This window comes from Protopterus annectens, chromosome 7.part0, assembly GCF_019279795.1.
Source record: "Protopterus annectens isolate FY-2018-M chromosome 7.part0, PAN1.0, whole genome shotgun sequence".
Lineage (NCBI taxonomy): Eukaryota > Metazoa > Chordata > Ceratodontiformes > Protopteridae > Protopterus > Protopterus annectens.
The window spans coordinates 222800168-222824168 of NC_056739.1; the positions used below are offsets into that span (position 1 = coordinate 222800168).

General features: G+C 37.2%; 1 protein-coding gene across 1 annotated transcript in view; it reads left to right on the plus strand.

The window, feature by feature from the left end:
- Positions 1-1728: 1728 nt before the first annotated feature.
- TRIM33 (tripartite motif containing 33) overlaps positions 1729-24001 on the plus strand; it is a gene marked incomplete in the record, with an annotated part of 2559229 nt that continues 2536956 nt past the window's right edge. Inside the window, 1 exon segment of the mRNA XM_044076157.1 lies at positions 1729-2132. Within this exon segment, the coding sequence (XP_043932092.1) occupies positions 1802-2132 (331 nt within the window).

The following is a 24001-nucleotide window of genomic DNA, read 5'->3' on the forward strand; positions in this document are numbered from 1 at the left end:
AACCATGGATTACTGGTCAGATTCTTCACTGACTGTGTCAGATTCTTCACTGCAAACCCAGCAGATTGTACTTTTAAGAATATTGTAAAGTGGTTACTCTACCCTGTTAATAGTTAAAAAGTATTATAAGGTGGTCATCCCTGCTGGGTGAAATACCACTCTTCTTAAAGTTGTCCTAATTCGCAAGTTCTCTGTTCTGTATCTAAACTGATTTTAACTATACTGCACGGTTTCTAGTTAAGCTATTCTTTTCTCATTGTGTTCCTCCATTCTAAACACCTAAAAACTACCCGTACGTGGTCTGCCCTTTTACCAGATGAAAACATAAAGGTTACACACTAACAAAGACTCAATCCAGTGTGTAACCAGAAAAGTTCATGTTTTATTCCCATTGTCTTTTTCTGTCTCCTCCCAACACCACTTACAACAAAGCTCTCTCTCTCTCTATATATATACATACATACATACATATACACACACACACACACACCTAGCTAGTTGCTGCTTCATGGTATTACAAGATTAGGGCAGGATAAACAAGTGTACCAGTGTTGTCTTAATATGTCATACTGTGTTTGCTTGGCTATGCCATTCATGTGAAAAAAAAAACAGTACCAGATAAATTATTCCTTCTCCACCCACTTTAGAGGAATTGGGGCACAATTTTTAAAAGCTGAAACCCATCTGACATACAAACCAACCTGTAGTACATAAAATGTGCTGATTATGCTACAAAACTGCGAGAAAATATAACTTTGCGAACACAGCTCCCCGACGGCAGAAGTTAGTATCAAGTTTTATGTCCTACTCTCAAACTGCACCATGCATAGAATGCACAACAGAACACCACCCGGTAACAGCAACTTACAAAGGTGTAAAAAAAAAATGTGCACTCTTATAACCCCACCCCTTAATAGCTTGGAGTACATTGGTGCAGCTAAAAGTCCACGTACTAGAAATAATTATGAGTTTTTTTAAACACACACAACTACATATGTGCTGTGTTTTTGACATGGACATCCAGCTCCTGAGGTCAAATTTATTGATATCGTTTCTTTCTGACACCGAATTTTGTTCATAATCAGAAAAAAGAAATGCATTGACGCATGTTCTAGTCATTGCAATTTACTCCACTCCCGAAGTGAATCTTGCCTTCCACGTATAAAAAAATGGAGCATAATCGTGGCACTTTATGCACCTCGAGGTTTTCACTAATACTTTCTTCCTAACAGTTCAGTTTTTTTTTTCTTCTGTTTGTATAAACACGCTCACCTGCATTAGTTTTCCGCAGTTCAATGACCCAAAACAACATAATGTATTTGTAAACAAAAATTGTACAGCACACCAAATTATCTTCTAAACTGGGGAGAATATTTTTAGTAACTATTTTAGTTGTTACAGTTATAGAAAAAAACAAGCACATTAATAAATACATAACATTCTGTAGCATAGGTAACTAACAGAAGTACCGCATATGTGTTTTCTTTTTCTCAAATATTCCTAGGAGCAATTCACCAACTTAACCAAGGTAAATTCTTAAACCTTTTCCGTTTGCAATGCAATACGATATATATATATATATATATATATATATATATATATATATATAAATATACATACACACACATATATACCATTACATCAAACAAATAAAAAGAATAATACAACTCTTCGCGATTATACAAATCTCGTGCGATCTAAACAGCGCGCGTTCTTCATCATCACGTACAGCGTGTGGGTCTAGAACGTGTGGCCGCTAGTGGCGGCGTCAAACGGTCAGTCGGGGTTCAAAGAGGAAAACATGGCGGAAAACAAAGGCGGTGGGGAGACGGAAACCTCTTTAAGCAGTAGTAGTAACGGTGGTGTTCCTCCCGAGTCTCATGTAGTTGAGGAAGTAGTGGAAAATGCTGAAAAAACGCCGCAGGAAAGTCCAGCTTCTTCTACAGCAGCAACCCCTACTGTCGTGAACTTGCTGGATACGTGCGCCGTGTGTAGACAGAGCTTGCAGACCCGCGATTCAGAACCCAAGCTTTTGCCGTGTCTTCATTCTTTTTGTAGGCGGTGTTTACCAGAGCCTGAAAGGCAGCTCAGTGTACCTGTCCCTGGGTCTAACAACGGGGATCTTCATTTAGGTAAGAAATGCAGAACTAATCATCGCAGGTGGAGACTAGTGACTTGTGTGGCTGTGCCACTCTCTGATTAGTACTTTGCAAAGCCACAACAGTGGGGAGGATTAAAAATAAATGTTTTTTCTCATTGAATGTAGCTCTAAGTTGCTACTTGGTTTCCCCAATGGTGTTGCTTTGGCTGTTACTGCTGAATCATAGCATGTTATGTTTTTGTGAAATGTTTAGGGAGACCTTGTGGTTTTCAGTGGGAGTAATCGGTCCAGTTTCCTCCTTTGATAATAATAGAAGATGCTGACAACAGGCAGGACTTGTAGTTGTGGGAAAACGTCAACAGGTTAATGAGGTCCTTAATCATTGACGATGTCGCTACTTTTTCTTTGACAGGTGGTGTATGACAAGTCACTTCTTCATGGAGTGCTTTGTTTTGTAAAACAAGCTGAACGTGGTCAGTTGGAGGTGTGTGTTGCTGTGGTAATGCATGTTAATGTTAGGTTGAAAAATCATGATGACATGTTAAGTCTAGAACTTAGCTTTGCAAGTGGACGGTGATCGTAGTTCTTTAGTGATCTGAGCAACGCATGGGTTTTAAAACGTAAATATTCATTGTTTAAAAGAGTTAAAGCAATACATGTTTTAATGGAGCATCATGTAAAGCACACGTTTAAATTTTAGTGTTAAGGATAGGATGTCAACAACAGGTGGGTTTTACGTGGTGTGCATGGATTTTGTGGATTTTTGTGGTGGTTGGTCTTGCATGAGAAACATCAGAAGGTATGAACTGTTTTCCTTTTGCATTTCCTCCACATGTGGTCTTTGAAACATTTGTTTTTGGAGATTTTAACAGTTGGCGATCATTGGGTAATGTGAAGAAAGGGTATGTTTTGTTGAGATTGATTTGTTTGGAGTTAGTCTACATTTTTTTTTAAGTTTCGTGACTTTTTTTATTAGATTCTAATGCAGCTTTTTGTTGCATGATGCATGTGTCTGTTGCACTAATGTTTCTTGTGGCTTTAGATAAATAGCAAAACTATTTTCCAGCATGTTTGTTGTTCTTCGGTAATGACAATGGCCCCCTGCTTTTAATATGACTTTTTGTTAGATGATATTCTAAAATATGATAAACACATATGTCTTACAGTCAGTTAATTCCAAACTTAGTGCACTGTACATGGTTAAGCCTTATCTTACACAACAAGCTTGACTTGCCACGGCTAGATCTCACTTGCTAACCACCCTCATCTACTGCTCTCCGATCCTTACAAGTCTATCCAAAGCTGACATAAACTAGAATCCTGCTATAACAAAATTGCCAAGTTTGCCACCAATCAACCCCATAGAATGCACCACTGTTCAGTTCTCTGACAACTCAACTGGTTGGAACTTCCCAACTGGTTGGTGCTAAAACAGCTCTCAGTTGCCCATAAAGTCGTTTACAACCTCATGGACTGTCCAGCTGTTTCAAACCTATTACAGTCTATCACTAGCTGAGGGGTCCTAAGGTCATCCAGTAAAATAATGCTAAAAGTATCCCTGTTTCACAACTATCATGGCATCTCCCTCTACTCCTATAAAATTACGAAGGACTGGAACAGTCTTCCTCAGCACATCTTAAATATTCCAAACCTGTCCCCATTTAAAACTACCCTGAAAGATTATCTGAATGCCAACTGGCTTTACACCTGTATCCTCCTGGCTATTTTTTTTTCATTCTGTTTTACTTCTTGTCTAGTGCATGAGATGCCCTCTCTTTTTTTTTTTTTTTTTTTTTCTGCTCATTTTTGCATTACTTGCATATTTGTTCTTTTGGGTAGTGTACATGTTAACTACTTTTTTTATAATTTGTACCAATTTTATTTTTAAACTTGCAATGTATACTTTGCTATTCCTTCTATTTTTTTCTGTGATCTTGAAACATATTTTTTAATATACTTTTAATATTTGGTGTAACTGCTTACCTGTACTAATGTCCGAAATACTTCTGTGTATTAATTCTTGCATTGCTTTCTAGATTTTACGTAGATTGTTGTTGGCAGCACAGATTTTATGTTTACTAGAGTCACTTATGAAAATTATCTCCTTTTTAGACTTTCTCAGCTGGCAAATGTAACGATGCTTAATTTTTTTTTTCTATTAAGTTATCTCAGTGAATGTCCTGCAGGGACCATAGCTGCAGCATTTTAATCATTCTGGGAACGTTGCCGGGTCCTAAGTATTCTGAAAGTAATTGTCATTTTGGGAGTCTTAAGTCTCGTGAAAATGGGGAGAAAAATGTATGTTTATCTAGTAATAGTACTGAACATTTGAAACTTTCCTTGCTATCACAGAGCTGGCTGTTCGTAAACCATGTATACCGTGGCCGCCACCAATGGCATTTGAATACCTTGCCAATATAATAAGCTTGTAAATGTATGTGTATACAAGTGTGCATATTTATTTATTTATTTAGTTGTGTGTGTATGTGTGTGTATGTGTGTGTATATATATATATATATATATATATATATATATATATATATATATATGTGTGTGTGTATATATATATATATATACACACACACATCTATATATAGTATTTCTTTTTCTGTTATGAGTGAAGACTGAAGAATAATTTTTGAGTGCCTAGCTAATTTCACTTTTTAATGTTACACAGTAAGATTTAATTCTTGCTTATTGTAAATGCTTAATTAAATGTCTAATTTTTGTGCTACATGTTTACTTAATGTTTTGTTTCTTATATTTGCTGCTGTTACAAACTGTTCAGGCTGTATCTGTTTGGTAGCTGTCCTTAAGAGATGGAATTTTGTTTTCTAATAAGAATTTTCAGTAAGTATGGATCTTGAGGAAAGTAAGAAATTGCAGGTGGCGTTACAAGATTATGCTTTATCGTTGCAGGCAGTTTTGAGTATAGCTTGGCATTATTGCTTTTTTACTTTACAATAGTAGTTGTAGATTTGATTTACAGTAGGCCTTGTTGTGTCTGTTGTACTTGCTGTTATGTTTTTCCAAATTGTTTCAAAAAAGAGCTTTTGTTAGTGCATTATGTTTATAAAAATAAAGATGTCTCTCTAAGCAGAGTTTGTATAGGATTGAAATTGAGAGCAAGTTATAGATGTACAAAAACAAATCTTGCTGTTCTTGAGTAAAAAATATTTTGAATTGTGGCATGTTGTTTGTACTGCTTTTGACGAAGTTTAGCTCTTTCACTATGTAGTGCTGTACCAGGTGATAAATACATTGTAATTCTGGGTACATATTGTTTAACAGTTCTCTAGAACAGTGAGCCCTTCTGATGAGCGCATTATTTTATTTTCACTGTATCGGATGGCGGAAATATAAATGCAACATTTTTGTTCATATTGAGTTGTGTGCCTGCCACCATATTGAAATTACTCATTTTATAATAAGTACGTCAAGGGGGCATATAATTGCTCTTGCCAGTGTGTGTTTATGCCTGCACATTATAGTGCGACTTTACCTTTTTGGCTGATTTTCCACAAGCAACATAACCATGAGCAGTAATGGCAAAACCATGACTAGTAAGGCTTTCTAGAGAAATTGGCAATGTTGAAAACATCAGTTGCATTACAAATAATTCACTCCTACATTATTCTGTAGCTTTCATAATATGGTTTTTGATTTTTGAATGAGACCTGTATATTGACTCATTTGGTGACTTGCTTATCCGACAGCTGTCAGATTTGCCAATTTTTGATAGGACATTGTGCCAAAGTGACAAGTTTGCTGCTGTAGGAGACTTTGTCTGAGCTATTGTAAGTTGGTAATTGTTATCTGGTAAGGTTGAGAGTTTTTCCTAGAAAAGTTTTCTGAGCAACTGTTTTTATATGGAATTGACATTTTTGTAAGGTTGACCTTTTTTGGTTTCAATTTTCCCACAAAACCATTTTTCATATCCATCTGCTCTGTTTCATAACATTCTTAATTTGGTTACATGTAATTTTCATCATGATGATGATTGTGCTGAAAATGAAAATTTTAAACCTTTTCTGCAACTTTAGCCATCTATTTTGTGTCTTGACTTGTACAGTATTGCTTGTAATACTGATTAATACTGGTTCTGTTACTCAGTTTTACTTTGGCTTAATTTTTATTTACATTAATTTTGCATTTTTGTTTTGCTGACCTGGTTAGTCCCACTCTTCATTTGCTTCGGGGCCCTTCCCCAAAAATTATAAAAACAAAATGAAAAAGTGGTAAATGTACTCGCAACAAAGTCATTATGTAAATGTACAGTAAAAGCTAGTAGATTGAAAATATTTGGTACATATGTTGAAGTCATGGTGCAAAAACAAAGTGTGTGTTAGTAAACTTGCTGTAAGAGCAAGTACTAAATATAGTACGTAATAGGTTACTTTTTTTAAGCAGGAAACGTCTTTATTAAATTATCATGTATGACATAGGCGATCATACAGTTATGTAAATGAACCATACTGAAATGATTGTAGTTACAAACATTATACATCACTTAAATTTATCTTGTCTTTGTCAGCTAAACATTGTATAGCTCATTCACATCCTGCCTTCTTTTAAACCTAAGTGCTCCTCTGCATGCATTGTTCCCAAGATTCCATTTTTTATTCCCCTATGTAATTTACTCCCACCCTTTCTGAAGATCCCAATTCCAATGGCTTTATCTCTTACCATTGATTTCCACTTTCTAGCAGTTGCTTTTTTGGCAACTACCATAATTAGACTCAGCAAGGCCTTACTATGTCTAGGCAATTTCGATTGTATATCATAGCTCAAAAAAATCATTTCCTTGGTTAAACCAATTTGCTCCATAGTAGCAAGTTTTTTGCATTACAGATAAAGGATGTGAGTAAGAGATCACTAAGTATGTAATTTGTGTAGCAGTATTTTAGTACAGTTTGATAAAGATTGTAGTTTTGACAGAATGTAAACATGATTTTCAAAATCAAGCAGTCTGAGATGTTTGGGGAAAATTTGTTGTGTATCCAGTTGCCTAAAATATTATCATCCCATTCAGCATTTCTATGTTGCTTACTGCTATTGACTTGACCAATTTTAACCGGATTTGACTTTGCTGCCATTTCTAAAGTCATCGGGAGGCTGTTTAATACAAAATCCATGTACATGCTCTTAAGGTGACTTTATTGCTAATCATTTAATACTCTGTTGTATTCTAATTTGTTAATTTTAGGACAATTTTGCTTTTATAGTGAGAAGAAGAAACTTGCTGATGGTCTGGCAATTCAGCTTGCTCCAAGCTTAATTTAAGTTTACAGTTTTTCTGACTGTGACTTTAAGTGCAGCTTTCAAACTGTGGTGCATATCAGGACTTGATGAATACTGCTACTGGATTGCGCATTTGTGATATTGGTTTATGTTCAGCAGCAGGGCACATATTGTGCTGCATAGTTAAAGTTGACTTTTGTTTTTAGTCTCTAACTGCTTAACAATTCTGTAGGCGCATCTTCATCACTTGCCTGTTCCGTGTTGCTGGTGGTAGCTGCTGGTAGCACTGCTTTTCCGATTAAACTGTACGAAGTTGTTTGGTAATGGGATGAAGTTATGCTGTTTGGTAATGGGAATTGTTTTGCTTCCAGCTTGGCTTCACTGCATTTCCTGCTGCTGCTATTTAATATGTTTCTTAAAGTATCACTGAAGACATGGGTACACATACATTTAATAGAAAACAAACCATACTGACAATTTTTCCCTTTACCCACAAGGATACAGTACAGATTTTCTTTCTTTATGACCACTGTCTTAGTCCAACATTACATAAATCACTCAATTCATGCCTTCCGTTTAACCTTACTCTTCTACAGAAACATTATTCTTCATGTTTTGTTCCCACAATTTTCATTTATTTCTATGTAAATTGCGCCATTCCTTTTCTAAAGATCTCGTTTCCAGTTCCTTATCTCTTTTACAATATTTTGTACTTCAAATACAGTTGGTGTACGCTAGTAATTGCCTTTTGAGCAGACAACAGAATTAAACTTCAGGCCTATGTTTAGGCAGTTTAGATTGGGTCCTAGCTTAAAACAAAAATTTTATTAGTTACATCCATTTAGTCACAGGTATGTTTGATTGAGAGCTCTGTAAGGAATATGTAACATCTGAACTCATAGTGCTCCCAAAACATATGTTCCCATTTACGTCTCTTCACTTTCACACTTCATCTAATTGATGAAAATTCTTTGAAGTCATGTCCCATCTGTGCAGACATTTCCAAGCAAAAATCCTAAAATTTCTGAACTTGGCATACTTGGGAGCCATGTATGTCTTCCCATTGTCCCCTTATAAATTGCTTTTCCAGTCTGTCTTCCCAATTTTATCTAACCACTCGTGATCATTATAGTTGTTTTGGAATGGTTTTATATGCCTTAATTGTCCTTTTTTTTTTTTTTTTTTTTTTTTCAGCAGCTTCTGCTCTAGATTCAACTAAAAATGCTAATACAGCAAGTTGATCATTTAGGATTCCTCTAACCCTTTCTCTTTACCTGTAATCTGATTATCAATCCCTGGAAGGGAAGGTAGTCTTGTGTAGCCTGCAGTCCAAATGTTGTTTTGGCCTTATCCCACTCTTTCTCAAATTAATTACTCCTAATACCTTGCTTCCTTTGCCAGTTTTCTCTAGTAAATTACAGGCCCTTCTTGTCTCTCTTCTGTACTTCTTGCAGTCATTCCTGTTGGCATCTGCTTTCTTCATTCTCATGTTGGCCTGGTTCTTAAAATACTTTTATGCTACTTTAAGAATCTGTATCCAAAATTCCACACTGTTCTTGTTTCTTGAACCCCTCCCCCACTTACCATAATTATCATCCCTTCCCCCTTTTGAATTACAACTTTCTGTCTGTGTTATGCTTATGAGCCTTAACTGTGTAACTCTAGAAATATCCCTTATAATTGGTTGATCGTATACCACCTTATAATTGGTTGATCGTATACCACCTTGCACTTTTGGAAGGATCTACTTATCTCACTTGACTCTTGCCCTCTTTCCCCTCCCAAATTCCTTTAGCTCTTTTATTATCCACAACTTCTTTGGGTGCTTAAAAAATATGCCTGATCATATATAAAACTAAAAGGACTAAAACATTTTTCATTGCTTCTTTTATCTTTGTATCTATATCAGTAAATGAGATTCCAGTCTTGCAGTTAGTTGTTTTAGCAAATCTTTAGGTGCCATAAGAGAAGCCTTTTGATCCATACTCCTAAATATTTCATCTTGTTTTCATGAATATGGGTATTTTTATGTTGAAAATACTTGAACGTTTTGAAACAGATTCAACACACAAAAACAATAACTCCTCAACACTGAGATGTCCTTCTCTGTATTCATCAGGTACAAATTATCATCTGCAAATCTAAAATTTTTGATTGCATAACTCTTTGCATTTGAGTCCCTTATTTTCTTTGCCAGTAGCTCTAAATCTCAAACAAACCTGCTTGGTTTCTCTATTAAAACCCAACTTTTCAGAGATGAACCCTCCCACTTCAATTTGTGCTTCCTAATTAGCCTTAGCGTTGTCGCCTCACAGCAAGACATTGTCATGATAGATTCTCGGCTAGAACATCTTCTGTGTGGAGGCATGCGTGAATGGGCGTGCCTTCATTGAAGGTTGTGCCTCAGGGCTGGCAACTTGGCACTTAAAAATCCACTACCAAACATTAGCAGACCGGAGTTCTGCTGTGGCTTCCCCTAACCGGGTTAAGCCAAATGACACAACAACAACATTGTATCGGGGAATTGCAAATGGTTCCACTGCCCTCCTCCTAAGATCCCAGTATATTCTATTGACTATTTTCCCTGCATCATGACCCACCAACAATGGAACTTCATTACATTTTGCTTCCCTTTGGATCGTCCTTGTTCTGTTAATGTCAAGTGTTTGCCCCCTACCCAAAACCACACTGAGCCATACTTGTCAATTTTGGCAATGCTTTTGCTGTTATTTTAGCAACTGTAGACGTAAACACTTTGTAATCATGGTTTAAAGTTGAAAAGGGTCTATATGAAGCCAAGTCTGATGCATCTTTACTGTCATTGAGTACTACAGCCACCATAGTTTTCTTACAGAATGTTGGTACTACCCCTCTTGTTGAAATACTGTTTACAAGTCTTCCAGATTATCACTTTTTTTTCCTTCCTAATGCTTCAACTTTTTCCAGGAATGCCATCTATTCCTGTAGACTTGCAGGTTGATTTTATACATAACTATTTTTATCTTATTTCCTTCTATGTTAACTATTAATTGTTGAGCCTAATCTACTTCTAGCCTTGTCATAACTGTCTTCCTTAAATATTTCATTATGTGCTCTCTTGATTTCTGCATTTCTCTGCTATTATACAAATTTTCATAACATTTCCAAAATATCTGTAATGCATCCTATCCTAACCAGATATTCTGCTGGAAGTATCTCGTCCTCATCATCCGACACTTCAGTATGATCCCAGACACTGTAATCCGCCATTTTCAGATTAAACAGTGCAAACTAGCACCCCCCCCCAAAAAAAACCCCTGCAACACACAAGTTATAAACCTAGTACTAACTACAAGTTAAATTTACTCGACTACCACAGGATAACTTTATGGAGTATGTAACTTAAGTTCTTACTACCAAATGTTGTCATAATTTTTTTTCAGTAATCTAGCCTCTCCCTCCGTTTTCCCTTGAGTCCCCTGATACATTCTCACTATTGCAAATCAAGTTCCCCGCTTATGAAGTACTTTTTGCTAAAAACTTTTCTTCCAAAATTTTGTTAAGCTCCATGATAGCACATTTTGAGGTATAATTACATGTCAAAGTAATTATCCTCCCTTGCCAATAGCCCCTTACTACCAGAAATCTGTTTTTTCTGTTACTATTGGAGCCACTCTAGTAAGCAGTATCATTCCGATTTTTCCTTTTTCCCGATATTTTGCTGAATATCCATCTTGAAATCATTTTTGTCACTCACACACATTATTCTAACTGTTTATCTTGCAGCATTGTGTTTTGCACTCTAATTTCTTAATATAATTCAGTATTTTTTTTCTTTTTGACTGTAGCTGTGAGGCCGTTTTAAGTTCCATGATAATATGGATAGTATAGCCATTATGGTAAAAAAACTGTTCCTACCTGTTGTACATCCTTTGTGTATATCTAACTTTTTTATATATGCATTCAGTTATGTTTGACAGGATGATGTTTTATACTTCTGTTTATCTTTACTTGAACCTGTGCCACATTTTCAATACTATTTGTTTTAATGAAAACCCTCAGAAATTAGTTTTGTGTGTATTTAAAAATGTTTGTATGTCTTAAAATATTCAACCCCTTCCCCCAAGATAGGAACAGTTATACCAAATACTGGCATTATCTAACTTAAAACTTTAGTGCAAATGTTTTTAGTAAACGTTTTATGTTTTTTTTAAATAAAAAATTGAAAGCTTATGCCAACAACTATGAAGTGGTGTGGGAGCACCATCAACCTATTACAAAACATTTTGAGTATATGGCAATGGTTAACAATTTTTCTTGTGAAAAAACAGTAGCACTTTATAGCTGTTGTCATCCGCTTTTGAAGTCTGCATTTCCCTTGTACTGTGGCTTAGTTACTGACCAACTATATTTGTCTGCATGCAAATGTGGGACAAAGTCTAAATCTGAAGCAATAAGTGTGGTATCCAGTCTGACTCTGAAGTGTGCTTTGTTGTCTTACAAGCAGTCACTGTGTGATAACTGAGCCTTTTGACTTGTTAAAGCTTGTTTTGTGGCATCCAAGCAAACCTTTATTCATTTTGATAATGGCAGTTGAGCCCTAAAATGTGCATCATCTAGGGCATCCTCCATTTTTAGAAGTGGTGGTATCTGAGCCCACTCGTCTACAGTATTCAGTGTGTAATTTTTACTAACTGTTCAACTCTCATTCTCTTATACAAAATGCGCATTGTTCTGAGTAATGTTTTAAACTAGAGATGTTTACCGCTGTTGGATCTTGGTATGTAAGATAGTGTACCTCTTCAATGTCCTCTAGTGTGTAGATCTTGTCTGCTGCACTGAATTTTAGCTCTGTGTACTAGTTTTAGATTTGACTATTTAGATGCATTTTTCCTGTAGGTTCAGATAATTGATGTATTTTCGCTTCCTCTAGTAGATTTCCTTTACAGTTCTGTTTATTTACCCAAACCTTTTTCTTTGTCTACGTATGAATTAGGTCAGTATATCATTCCTGCCCTCTGTATTTTGACCTACTTTGCAAACAAGGAAGTCCAGTCTACCTCTAGATCTTTTGTAGCCAGCTTCTGTTTGCTTGGTAATGTGAAATATTGTAGGAACTGCCTGGTGCTCACAGAGAGCTGTATCTGGAGGTTACCCTTTTCTTACGTGGATTTTTGCTAATCAACACTTAAGCTCGCCTTTACTTTCACAAGGTCGCAGATATGCCAAGTTTGTTAAACCAAGCCCATGCCTTATATATGGGTTTACTGTATAACTTTGAAATTACACTTCTTCGAAATTACACAGTAGACCCTGGGTTATATGAAAGTGCGCTTTCGCGAAACCCTCTTCAGCGAATTGGCTACGTACTGCAGTTTAGCAAGGTCCGTGACTACTGCACCACAGTGGAGGACATAGAATGTTTTCATACTGTTCTCCACTGTGGTGCGATACATTTGTAGAAGCAGTGTTCGCAAAAGTGCACTTTCGCATAACTGAGTGGTCTACTGCTCTTTTTCGAATAAGTGGTATTCGATTAAAAGCAGTAGACCCATATATATATATATATATATGTATGTATGTGTGTGTGTGTGTATATGTATGTGTGTGTGTGTATATGTATGTATGTATATATATATATATATATATATATATATATATATATATATATATATATATATATATAAATAAAATGTGTGTGTACACACATACTAATGTGTGTATATAGATTCTGTAATTATGTATATAGATTCCCAAGGTGCCTCTCCACCCACCAGATCTACCAAACCTGAGTTACCCATCTGTGAACTAGCTCTGACCGTATTGTTAGTTCTTTTTCCCTCTACCTAGCATAGTTTTAAAATACTATTGTTTGTAGTAATTTTTGTCGTCTTCTCTTACTACTTTTTACATAAACAAAATAGCACATTAATTGTTTAGAAATCTCTTTGGTTATAGAGCTATATTTCGGTCTCTTCTTGGGCTTGGCTGTGCTTTTTAAAATGGTGGGTAAAGTGCCAGCAGGTTTCAAAAACTGTGCGCATAAGTTGCCTTTGTCAGGCATGCACACTTTTTTTATGTATTTATTGCTTAGGACCACCCCACCTATAAGAAGACTTGCGTATGCCATGCATTAACTCCCAGGACTCTAGAGTGCGCAGAAATAAACTTATTCTTAAAGGCATGTTACCTACTACTTTTTGAAAAGCTATATGGGTAGAAAAATCTCCAAAAAGTTAGACTAAGGTGCATTCTTTGTCTCCAAACCCTTCATCTTCATTGGCATCTGAATTTTCCAAAAATCTGAAGAAATCAAAAATGTCAGATCCAAAATCTTTGGATCAGATCGTCAAAATTATCTGATCCTACCTTAACCAGATCAGACAGTTTCTAAATCTGACCCTGATGCTGCTGAACAATGAAATATTGCTATATTACCAAAAACTCTACTCTGTGATGGACCCAGTACTCTCACCATTTTTTGAAAGACCCAGATCCCCATCGGTTTTGTCCACTCATTCTTCTAGGACTCTTACAGAAAATTATGCGGAGAGAGTGGTGAGAGATTCTATTGGTGCAGGGACAGATGAGTATTCCTTAGGCTCCTATCCCTTTGGGTCAGGAGATCTGCTTATCTACAACACCAACAATCCAAGTTCTTCATCTGATTCGAGTTACTGTTTGGGTCACTGGATCCTAGATGTCTGGGGAAATCCAGTGTGATAGCAGACACACTGTGCAGGTGCCATTGGGGCCAGCCTTGCTGCAGTCTTTATGCACCCCCCCCCAAACAACAACATGCAGCTAATTTGCCCCAATCCTCCCACAGGGGGATTCACTGAGGGATCTGTACTTCACGATTGGGCCCCTGGCCTCCTTTATGCTTATCCCACCCATTCTGCTCATTCCTAAGTTCCTACAGAAGGCTGCCAGTATGGAAGAGCAAGATCATCCTCATTGCCCCTTACTGGTATCAACAGATTAGGTTTCCCTTCCTTTGGTCTTACTTGGTACACAAACTTTGGATATATGCTATAGACCACCTGTCTCATTTGACAGGCATGATTCATCCCAGATATTTAAAAAAAATTAAAAAACTCGGGCTGACGGCCTGGCTTCTTCAATTCCATTAATAGCCAGACAACCTACATCCTTTTTCACTTGGCTTGTCAGATATTTTTATCTTCTCGTAAACCTTCTACAAGGAAACTTTTTACACCAGCAAATGGAAGAGGCTTGTTCATTGGGCCTAAAATTGTATTAAACCCTTTTAAGCTCTGATATAACGTCCCAGAATTTCTTATGCATTTTTTTTTTCTTTCAGGGAGGAGCTAATCAGTTTACTGTTTTAAAGTTCAGCAATGTCAAACTTTCATATTGGTTTTTATGGATCTTCTGTAGCCTCTCTCAAACTGAGCAAAGTCTTGTTCTTCTTTTCAGACCCCCCCCCTTTAAAGATCCTACTCCTCCATGGTAGCCAAGTTTGTTACTGCAGTCTCTGCTCGGGCACTCTTTGAACCAGCAGCTGTGAGAGACGTTTAAATACCTTTCTTGGTAAACAATTTTTGTGGTTGCTATAATTTTTGCCACAAGAATTTCAGAAATTCAAGCCTTGTCCTCTGAAACACCATACTTTGATTTTCCATAAGGATAGAGTCACTTTGCAAACTAACCCTTCCTTCCTTTCCGCCTAAGGCGGTGTCAAAATCCAGTATTAATCAGTCTGTTAATTACCAGTGTTCTTTCCTAAGTTTGCTAACAAAGGTGAATACATGTTGCATGTGTTGGATGTCCATAAAAATTACATTTTTCTTTACATAGAGCAAAAGAATTTAGAAAACCTGACCAATTTGTTTAATTTTAAGGAATTAAAATTGGGAAAACCATTTGCCAAGGTTACATTATCTAGATGGCTATCCGATTGCATTTCATTTGTGTATAACAAGTTGGGCATTTCTCTAACAAAACCAATAAGAGCCCATTCTACTAGATCCATGGCTACTTCCTCAGCGTTCCAATCCAAAATGTCCATGGATGATATATGTGCAGCAACAACTTTGGCTTATCCCCATACCTTTATTACTCCATTACAAACTGGGTCTTGACTCCAGAGGTTGAGCATCATTTGGTTCCGTGGTGCTAGCAATATCCTTGAGTCCACCCAGGATTATAGGTAGCTGGGGACTCTGCCCCATTAGTTGAGGATTGAATGAAAATTGACAACCTCAGGTAAAGAAGTTGTGTGCTTACCATAATGTTAATCTGTTTGCCCATTTTTATTCTTCAACTCCCCTCCTACAAACCCCACGTCCATGAAACTCCTAGAAAAATTAGTGGTTATAGGGCACTTAAGTCCTTTTTACTGAACACCAGATATAGCCGCATCCAAATCTATATACTAATCTCTTTCTGCTGTAAGTAATTGGGTTGGTGTATTGTGGGTAAGGGAGAAGCTCAATTTCTTGGTTGCCACAACTTTTAGCAATGGCTGAGTCTGATCCGAGCCCATTAGTTGAGGAAGATTGAAAATGGACAATACAAATGGAACATTATGTTGAGTACATAACTTCATTATAATCATGTTTGAAAATGCAGTTAGTTTGTGTGTGCTGATCTGAGGAATTTTTTTTTTCCTGTTAGGTAAAATAACCACCACCTCTTTCTTCCAAAATGTTGATACTTTGCTGCACCCACCCCAAACTTTTGTGATATTTCAGATTTTCACTTCTGATTTCCAAATTTACACCACAATACTGTCTGTCACTCAGGAATTCATTAATTTATACATCACCATTTCTGTCTCCTGTTTTATTTTGGATATTGTTGAGCATCATATTATTCTACCTTTTTGCATAACTAAATTTTTCATAAATATTTGCGTTGTTTTTTTTTTTTTTTCTAGGTTTCCACTTCTCTGCTTTTATACAGATTTTCATAAAATTTCAGAAGTATTTCTAATGCCTCTAAAGAGTCCTCTCATAGGCTTCCTAAATTTGAGTACAGTTTTGTTTAGTTTCCTAGGCTATTGTGCTAAGTGTTTTGAGCTCTCGAGTTAACAAAATAGTAGCATATTCCTTTTCTTCTGCAACATTTTTGTCACTTTGCTGTAATTTTCCATCTCTCTCATTTCTTCTGCGTTTTTAAACTGTTTTAATTTTATCCCATTTTCCGATTGTTCTTTTGATGAAATTTCTGTTTAACTGAATGACTGTTGTAGATCTGCTTCCCATTCCTTAAATTCCGCTCCCTCGCTCTAACATATAAGTAGGAAAGCACCAGTGTCTCTGCATCCTTACCCTGTGTGTCTATCTTAGTTTTTGGTGGTAAGTGGCAAGTGAAACAGTAATAGTCATAGTCATCAGTTGTATCTTGTGGAATAATATGAATTGAGTTGCAGGAGCTGAGATTTTAGCTGCTCAGATTACTTCAGATGTATACCCATGTCTAGGCCCCCATTATAAGTTATCCACATGAGTGAGTGTGCACACACACACACTGTAAAGTTATTTCTCCCAAAATTCTCCTAATATCCACAATTGTTTTGGTGGAATGTAAGTACATGGTAGCATAACCCTCCCTAGCCAGTAACCCGTAATGTTTTTATTTTTCTTCACTTGGTCTACTATTAGAGCTCTTGTTGCAGTCAGTTTTGCTCTCCTGTCTTTGTCCTACTTGATACTTTGCTTAATGTCTATCTTGAAATCTGTTTGTCAAATTTGCATCTAAATACATCTCCTGTAAGATTACTGTTTGCACCAGTCAGTCTTACAATTAACTGTAGTTTTATTTTGTTTATTTCTACAAGGCTTTTTATATTCCATGGTAATACAGACAACTCAGCCTTTCTGATAAAAGTATCACCTGTGTATACATTTCTTTTGAATAGTGTGTGCATGTAAGCTGCTGGTTGGAAACATGGTGTTGAACAAAGCAGCAGCAGCTAAATAAAAGATCAGCCTGCCTAAGTAAACTTGTCACAGTTTCCCAGACAAATACGCGAGGAACAAAGAGAACCCTTTTCAACCCATACTTATTTTTTTACTCGCAGCAAACACATGAAAGTTAACTACATTTTTCAAAATTTACCTCTCTAGGTAGGGGCAGTTGTCACCCAATTGATTACATCTGCAGGCATTGCCCATTCTAAAATTATGGTTAACCTTGCTAACTTGCATGTTCGAGCTTGTGTTCCCAGCTACACAGAACTTTTTACTTGGTTCCCGCAGATGAGAAAGCACCTTGCATATTTTTAGTAAGCTAGCTTTTATCATGAAGAAAAAAGTGGCTGCTGTTGAAGTAAGTTGTGCATTGTTACATTTAATGCATTACATTACTAAGGCTGTGGAGGAAAGCAACTAAGTTTATATTCACTTTCCACTTTAACTGTGTCTCTTTTATTTTGAACTGCTTGGTAATTTCCCTTTGAGTTAAATATCTTGTACCTTTCACTTGGAATGCACTGTTCAGAACTTTTTTGATTTAATTGGTTATACTTGCAGACGCATGATTTCCAAAAGTATTTGCTAAAGAAAGAGAGAGAGAAAAAAAATCTTGTAACTTTGCAATTGCTAGAAAGAGCCTTTATAGGGTTCGATTCTCGGCTGGGGTGCCTTCTGTGTGGAGTTTGCATGTTCTCCATGTGTTCGCGTGGGTTCCTCCCACATTCTAAAGACATGCTTCTGGAGCGTTTCTCCCCAGGCCTCCGCTGAAAACGGGATCTATGGAACCTAGTCGGACTTTCCCGGTCAACAAATGTAAAATAAATAAAATTAATTTCACTCGTAACACAGTGGTTGGACTGCTCATTGTTTGCATTTGTTTTTTCCTCGTTTTAAAAGCTGTTAATAAAAATGTAATCGGTGAATCACTTTGTAAATGCAAGAAGATTACCGTTTCTCTTGTTTTTCAAAAACGTGTTTAAAAAAAGCCATATGTAGCTTCAGCTAAAGACTTGTTTTTATAGCGGTACATGTCTAAATTAAGGGTGTTTAATTCTAAATGTATGATCAGTACAGTTTTAAACCTCCCAGCAGCCGAGAATGTCAATGTACTGATTTCAACTTGCTTCTTTTCACCCTTTATCTTGGTATAAATCCAAGTTGCATTACAATAATAGAGTACTCCTTGGTTGCACTTGCATGTACAGTAGTAGCTGATCAAAACTCCTTCCATATCGCATTTAAAATGTTTCTGATTGTATACCATACAGAACTGCCTTACAATCCAATTGATTTACAACATTAAGTTTTTTAAATGCAAATATTAGGAGCAAAACCTTTTGACATCAGTTGCTTCAGCGTCCTCTTGAACGTTAATGAGCTAAAAGGATCTGTGTTTAGGAGTCCACACCCTCCCCATTCAACAAAGTCAACAAATTTCCAGTCTCTTTCAAATGCTTTTTTCCCCCCAACAATAATTAAGTTGTCTAGGGTATGCATAATGGCATTTGTGTGTTTCTTCCAAGTATTCAGCGATGTTACTTTTTCCCCTGACCATCTTGACTTCCCAACACCAGTCTCTGGGGAGCCCAAGGTATTTTCAGTTTTTCTAGTTGGTCCCAGGCTTTTGTCGGTTGTGCAGACTTTTCCCTTGGAACAATGGCAAAGGCTTCATTGGCAGTTTCTGATTTTGCTATTGTGCAAAGAATGAGAAGCAGTCTCCTTCAAATTGTTGTCTTTTATGCCTTTTCTGTATTCAGAAAAGGTCTTGATCCTCAAGAGAGATTCCGGGGTTGCCATAATAGTTAAGGTTTTTATCTCACAGATACAAGGTATAAAGTTTGATTCGCACATTTGGTCATCGTCTGGTTATTGGCCAGGCATGTATGAGTCTGCAAACTGATTAGTATTTACTTGTGAATAAGACCGCTGGATGTAACAACTCGAGTCTTGCACCTGTCTCTTGATCTTCCTGGCAATAAGGAGATGTCATCTCTTCTCACCGAGTGCAGTGAATAATCTTTTCGCACAAACACTCTGGTGGCACCTGTTTTAATATTTTTCACTTTAGTCACGGTTGTATCATGCAGTCCTTCGTGCTGGTATGATTGCATCTTTATTCTAGGTTTTTGCTGTTTTCTTGTGCATGCGTCAATTACAGCCACAATACGCAGTCTTGGTTAACAAATTATTCTTGTAGAACAGTCTAGTTGCTTATTTGTATTTATGTAAAATTAATGTGATCTATTTTCTGGTATTGTATAAAATCTGTTTTTTTTTTTTTTTCTGTGTGATCCACTTTGTTTTGTTTGGTCAGTTTTCCTTTGTTTTAGTTTGACTTTTTTATTAGCTTCTGTGTAGCTGTTAAAAGCAGTTTCTGTTTTTCAGCCTTTTCCCATGCAAATATTTTCATTCTCACTCTTTTTCAACACCTCTGAATGCATTTCATCTTTTTTTAATCTAAATTCCTGAAATCTGTCTCCTGTACAAACTGAAACTTGAACTGTGTTCTTGAACAGCTACAAGTTTCTCCCAGAAAGACCTTTTCTGATTGTTTGTTTTTTTTTTTTTTTTTTTTTCTGTCCAGATTTCTTCTTTGGTATTCAGGTGCTATAATTAGTAGACCTAACTAACATTGGTACTTTTCCATTAAACCCCTACCACGTCTTCGCACTGTTTCACCGGCATGTTATCATTTATGCAGGACTGACGCACGTGATGTGAAAGTAATCATTTTCAGTAGGTAAGGTTTTCCTTTTTATTTGATTTCGCAGACAGTAGTGCACACAGGAATGGCTTGTCTGGTGCTGCACGATTGCAGTTATCTGCAGAACCACTCCTTCACTTTGCATGTCATGGCTGGCTCAATAACCCGGGAACTGTGATGAGCATTGCCAACATCAGCGGTTTTTTTACATGTATAGTACTGCAGTACAACTATGAACACTTTTTTCAGAGCATCTCCCATAGCTGAGAAATAGGCGCAAAGCGACGTACTTTATAAAGGTTGCAGTTGTTGAATTGACAGCAGTACACATTAATCTGGAGACCTGGCTGACATCTGCCTGGGGATTCTCTCCGGAGTATTGTGATGAAAAGGAAACCTAGCTTCTGTCTGACATATGTGCAAGACAAATGAGCCTCCCGCGAATGGTAGGGGTTTAACGGTGGACTGCAGCTATATCTGCAATGACCACACAGCCTTGTACACCTAACAGTACAACAGACACTTGTCAGACAGTTGTATAGAAATTGTTCTCACACACTTTTGTGTCCGGGACTGAAATACCGGCTAAATAGAGCATCGTAGGGGTTTAACGGAAAAGTACCCCAACATTTATCCAAATTGCTAACTTTTAACAGCTTCTTGTTTTAACATAGGGAGAGCTTTTGTCATCCAGTTGCTCAGTGCACCACCACCACCACCTTAGAAGTCCAATGCCAATTTTTAAACTGTGACATTGTAAAGTGCACCATCTTATTTAAACATATTACTTAAATGGTAACCCATTTGGCATCTGTTTTTTACTTCATCTTATCAACTGGCTGTACATTCTACTTGTAAATGGATCAAGTGAAGGGACATTTGAATATTGCACCCCCCTTTTGTGTTTTTCATAATTTTCTATATAGAATCTGCGTTTTTTGAGTTTGTTGTGTTGACTGACTGAAATGGTAGTTTGTGCACTAAAGTAAACAATACTGATGGATGACACGGTTTAACGGAAAGTGAGAGAATCTTAGTAAATATTTTTTATTGTAAACTTAATTTTAATGATAGACTAATGGCAGTGGTTCAGAGAGGCTAGATTTGGCACTAGTATTAGGATCCATAGGTGAAGTTTTCTAAGTTTTGAGAGGGCTGAGACAACGTGTTCCATAGTAGTTAAAGGAGGTGGCTGTGACCATAGAATAGGTGTAACTATGGTTGGAGTAAAATGTGCATTAAATTTGTCAGCTGGGATATTAGCAGTTTTCTTTGAGTTGGAGTTTACAGCATTATTTTGGACTAACTCTGAACATTGTTGCATTAATTTTCTCTATATGCTATTGCAACATGGTAGTTTTTAAATTTTTCATATTTGGCATGGAGACTGTATCAGTATTGCTATTTAAGTGGGAGTAGAAGTCCGAGGCATAGACATCAAGTTAAGCAATGGGATTCATTGGAAGACAAGATTGTAGTGAAACTTATTTAAGGCCTTAACTAACTGAAGTTTACTTCTGAGAAGTCCGTGAACACAGTGACATTTTCCTTTAAAACTGTAAGCTAATTTATGGCTTAATTTAACAAAGCGAGATGATGCATATGGAGATCTGCAAGAAGTGGCCATAAGCAAGAAGTGGCCATAAGCAACAGGTCTGCCCTCTTGAACCATAATTGCGCCAAGACTGGACTTTGACGCATCACAGGAAAGAACTGCTGGTTTGTGGACATTGTAGTATCTTAATGTATGTGGGTTAGTAATTTGCTGTTTGAGGTCATAATATACTCTCTGGTGGTCTAATCATGAGTATGCTCTGTGGTGGTGGTCTAATCATGAGTATGCTCTGTGGTGGTGGTCTAATCATGAGTATGCTCTGTGGTGGTGGTCTAATCATGAGTATGCTCTGTGGTGGTGGTCTAATCATGGGTATGCTCTGTGGTGGTGGTCTAATCATGAGTATGCTCTGTGGTGGTGGTCTAATTATGAGTGTGCAACATTTTTGCATGTCAGCTCTCTAAGGTGCTGATTACTCACTAAAGTCAGGGGTAAATTTGCTCAAATGTTTAACCATACCAAGAAAATGCTGTAGAGCATGAACATTGTCTGGAGCTGGCATCTCAAGAGTGACTGCTTGCTTGGAAGGATCTGGTCATAAGCCTGTACTTGTAAATAAATGACCTACATAAGTAACTTCTGGTAGTCTGAATTTACACTTCAGAGGATTGAGCTTTAAGTTCACTTCACGCACTCTGTCCAGAACTTTCCTGAGGTTTCTGTCATGCTCTGCTTCACCATTGCTCCAACTAGTAAATCATCTACTACTATTACACATGGGTAGCCTGAACAATTTTGCTCCATTGCATGCTGAAGAACTTCTGGCAGAATTTATTCCAAAATGCATCCTGAGATATCTGTATCTACCAAATGGGGTACTGAATGTAGTCAGTGAAGATTTGCGATCAAGTACTGTTTGCCAAAATGAACTGTCTGTATCTAAGACAGAAATAACAGTGGCATTTGATGTGAGGGGTGCAGTTTCCTCGACTGTGTACACAGGATGATGAGAATTTTTGTAATGCCTTGTTTAAATCTCTTGGGTCAACACATATTCTGATTTCGTTTGAATATTCTTATGAGCAGATACCATGGAAGATACCTACTCATTTGGTTCTGTGACCGAACAAATTGCACATTGCTGTACCATTTTGTCTAACTGGACATTGACTTTGTCCTGTATAGCTTTTGGAACTCTCCTTGATAGTCTTGACGCTGGATTGACCTCTGAGTCTACTTTAATGGAGTTCACAATTGGAAGTTTGCCTAACTTGTTGAAAACCTCTGCATACTCTGAGAAAGTAGCATCACTGAAGCTGGAACTAAAGTATGTGCTTACATGATGTTCTACTATGGTCAGAGAAAGTTTCATTCTCAAACTCTCAGACTTAATGATTGCACAGGTATTCTAACTACATAAATTACAAGCTGTAACTGTTCCCAGCCGAATAGCATGAGAGCACTACTGAACTGTCTGTTTTGAATCTGTTCACCTCCATAAGCAACAAGCTTCGCACAATTCACCAAATTAAGTTGCTCGCTAGGCCTCACTTCAGCAAATGTTTCTGCTGACATTACATTACTCTTTGAAACAGAGTCTACTTTGAGCTCTGTGGGCTTACCATTGATTAGGACAGTACAAAATACTTCATTTTTTGTCAACAAATCTACTGCATTAACCTTTTCACCACTCACTAATGCACCATCTACATAGAAAGTAGGGTTTCAGCTCTGTACATGATCAACTTGCTTTTTTGAGTGACCTTTCTTAATAACTGAGGCTTGCTTGATTTACAGAACTTTTGAAAATGATTCCATGTATTTCCACTTGTGGCATTGCTGACCAAATGTTAAGTACTTTTCTCTCTCAGACTCGTGGTTGGCTCCAGGGTTATGATAGTTAATTAGATTCAACTTGGGTTTTGCTGACTCACCCTTGTACTGTGCTGAGCTTATGCCCTTTTTACCGAGCTAGTCTTGGAACTTGTTAGAAAGCTCCAGGTTTTCCCTGCCACGCCTTCGGGGGTTGCTGCTGCCATTTGCTTAGGTGTGTTTTTACTTACCATGTGTTGCATGTCGTCTATGATGTCCTATAAGTTGCAGTATTCATAACTGTAGGGAGGTTGCTGCCTGCAGCACCAGACATCCGGCCAGTATACCAAAGTCTTTGGATAAGAGGTACGTGCAACGTTGCATGTCAGAGCCATAAAGGGATGTCTGCTGTATATGTGATGTCTGCACTTACCCAACTCAGAACTTCTCTGCTGCAGTGATCTACAGACCTCTAATCGCCAGCTCGTGGAATTCGGGTGTCTGGTTGTTTGCCTTCGGCTGTCCACTTTTCAGATAAGTACACACTCGGGATTTTTGAGTACCTTTTCTTGCTTTCTAGGTGTACATGTCAGCTAGGAAGGAAAAGTGTGCTTGTGGAAGACAAATTCCACATAAGGACTCGCACGACCAGTGTTTTTGCTTAGGG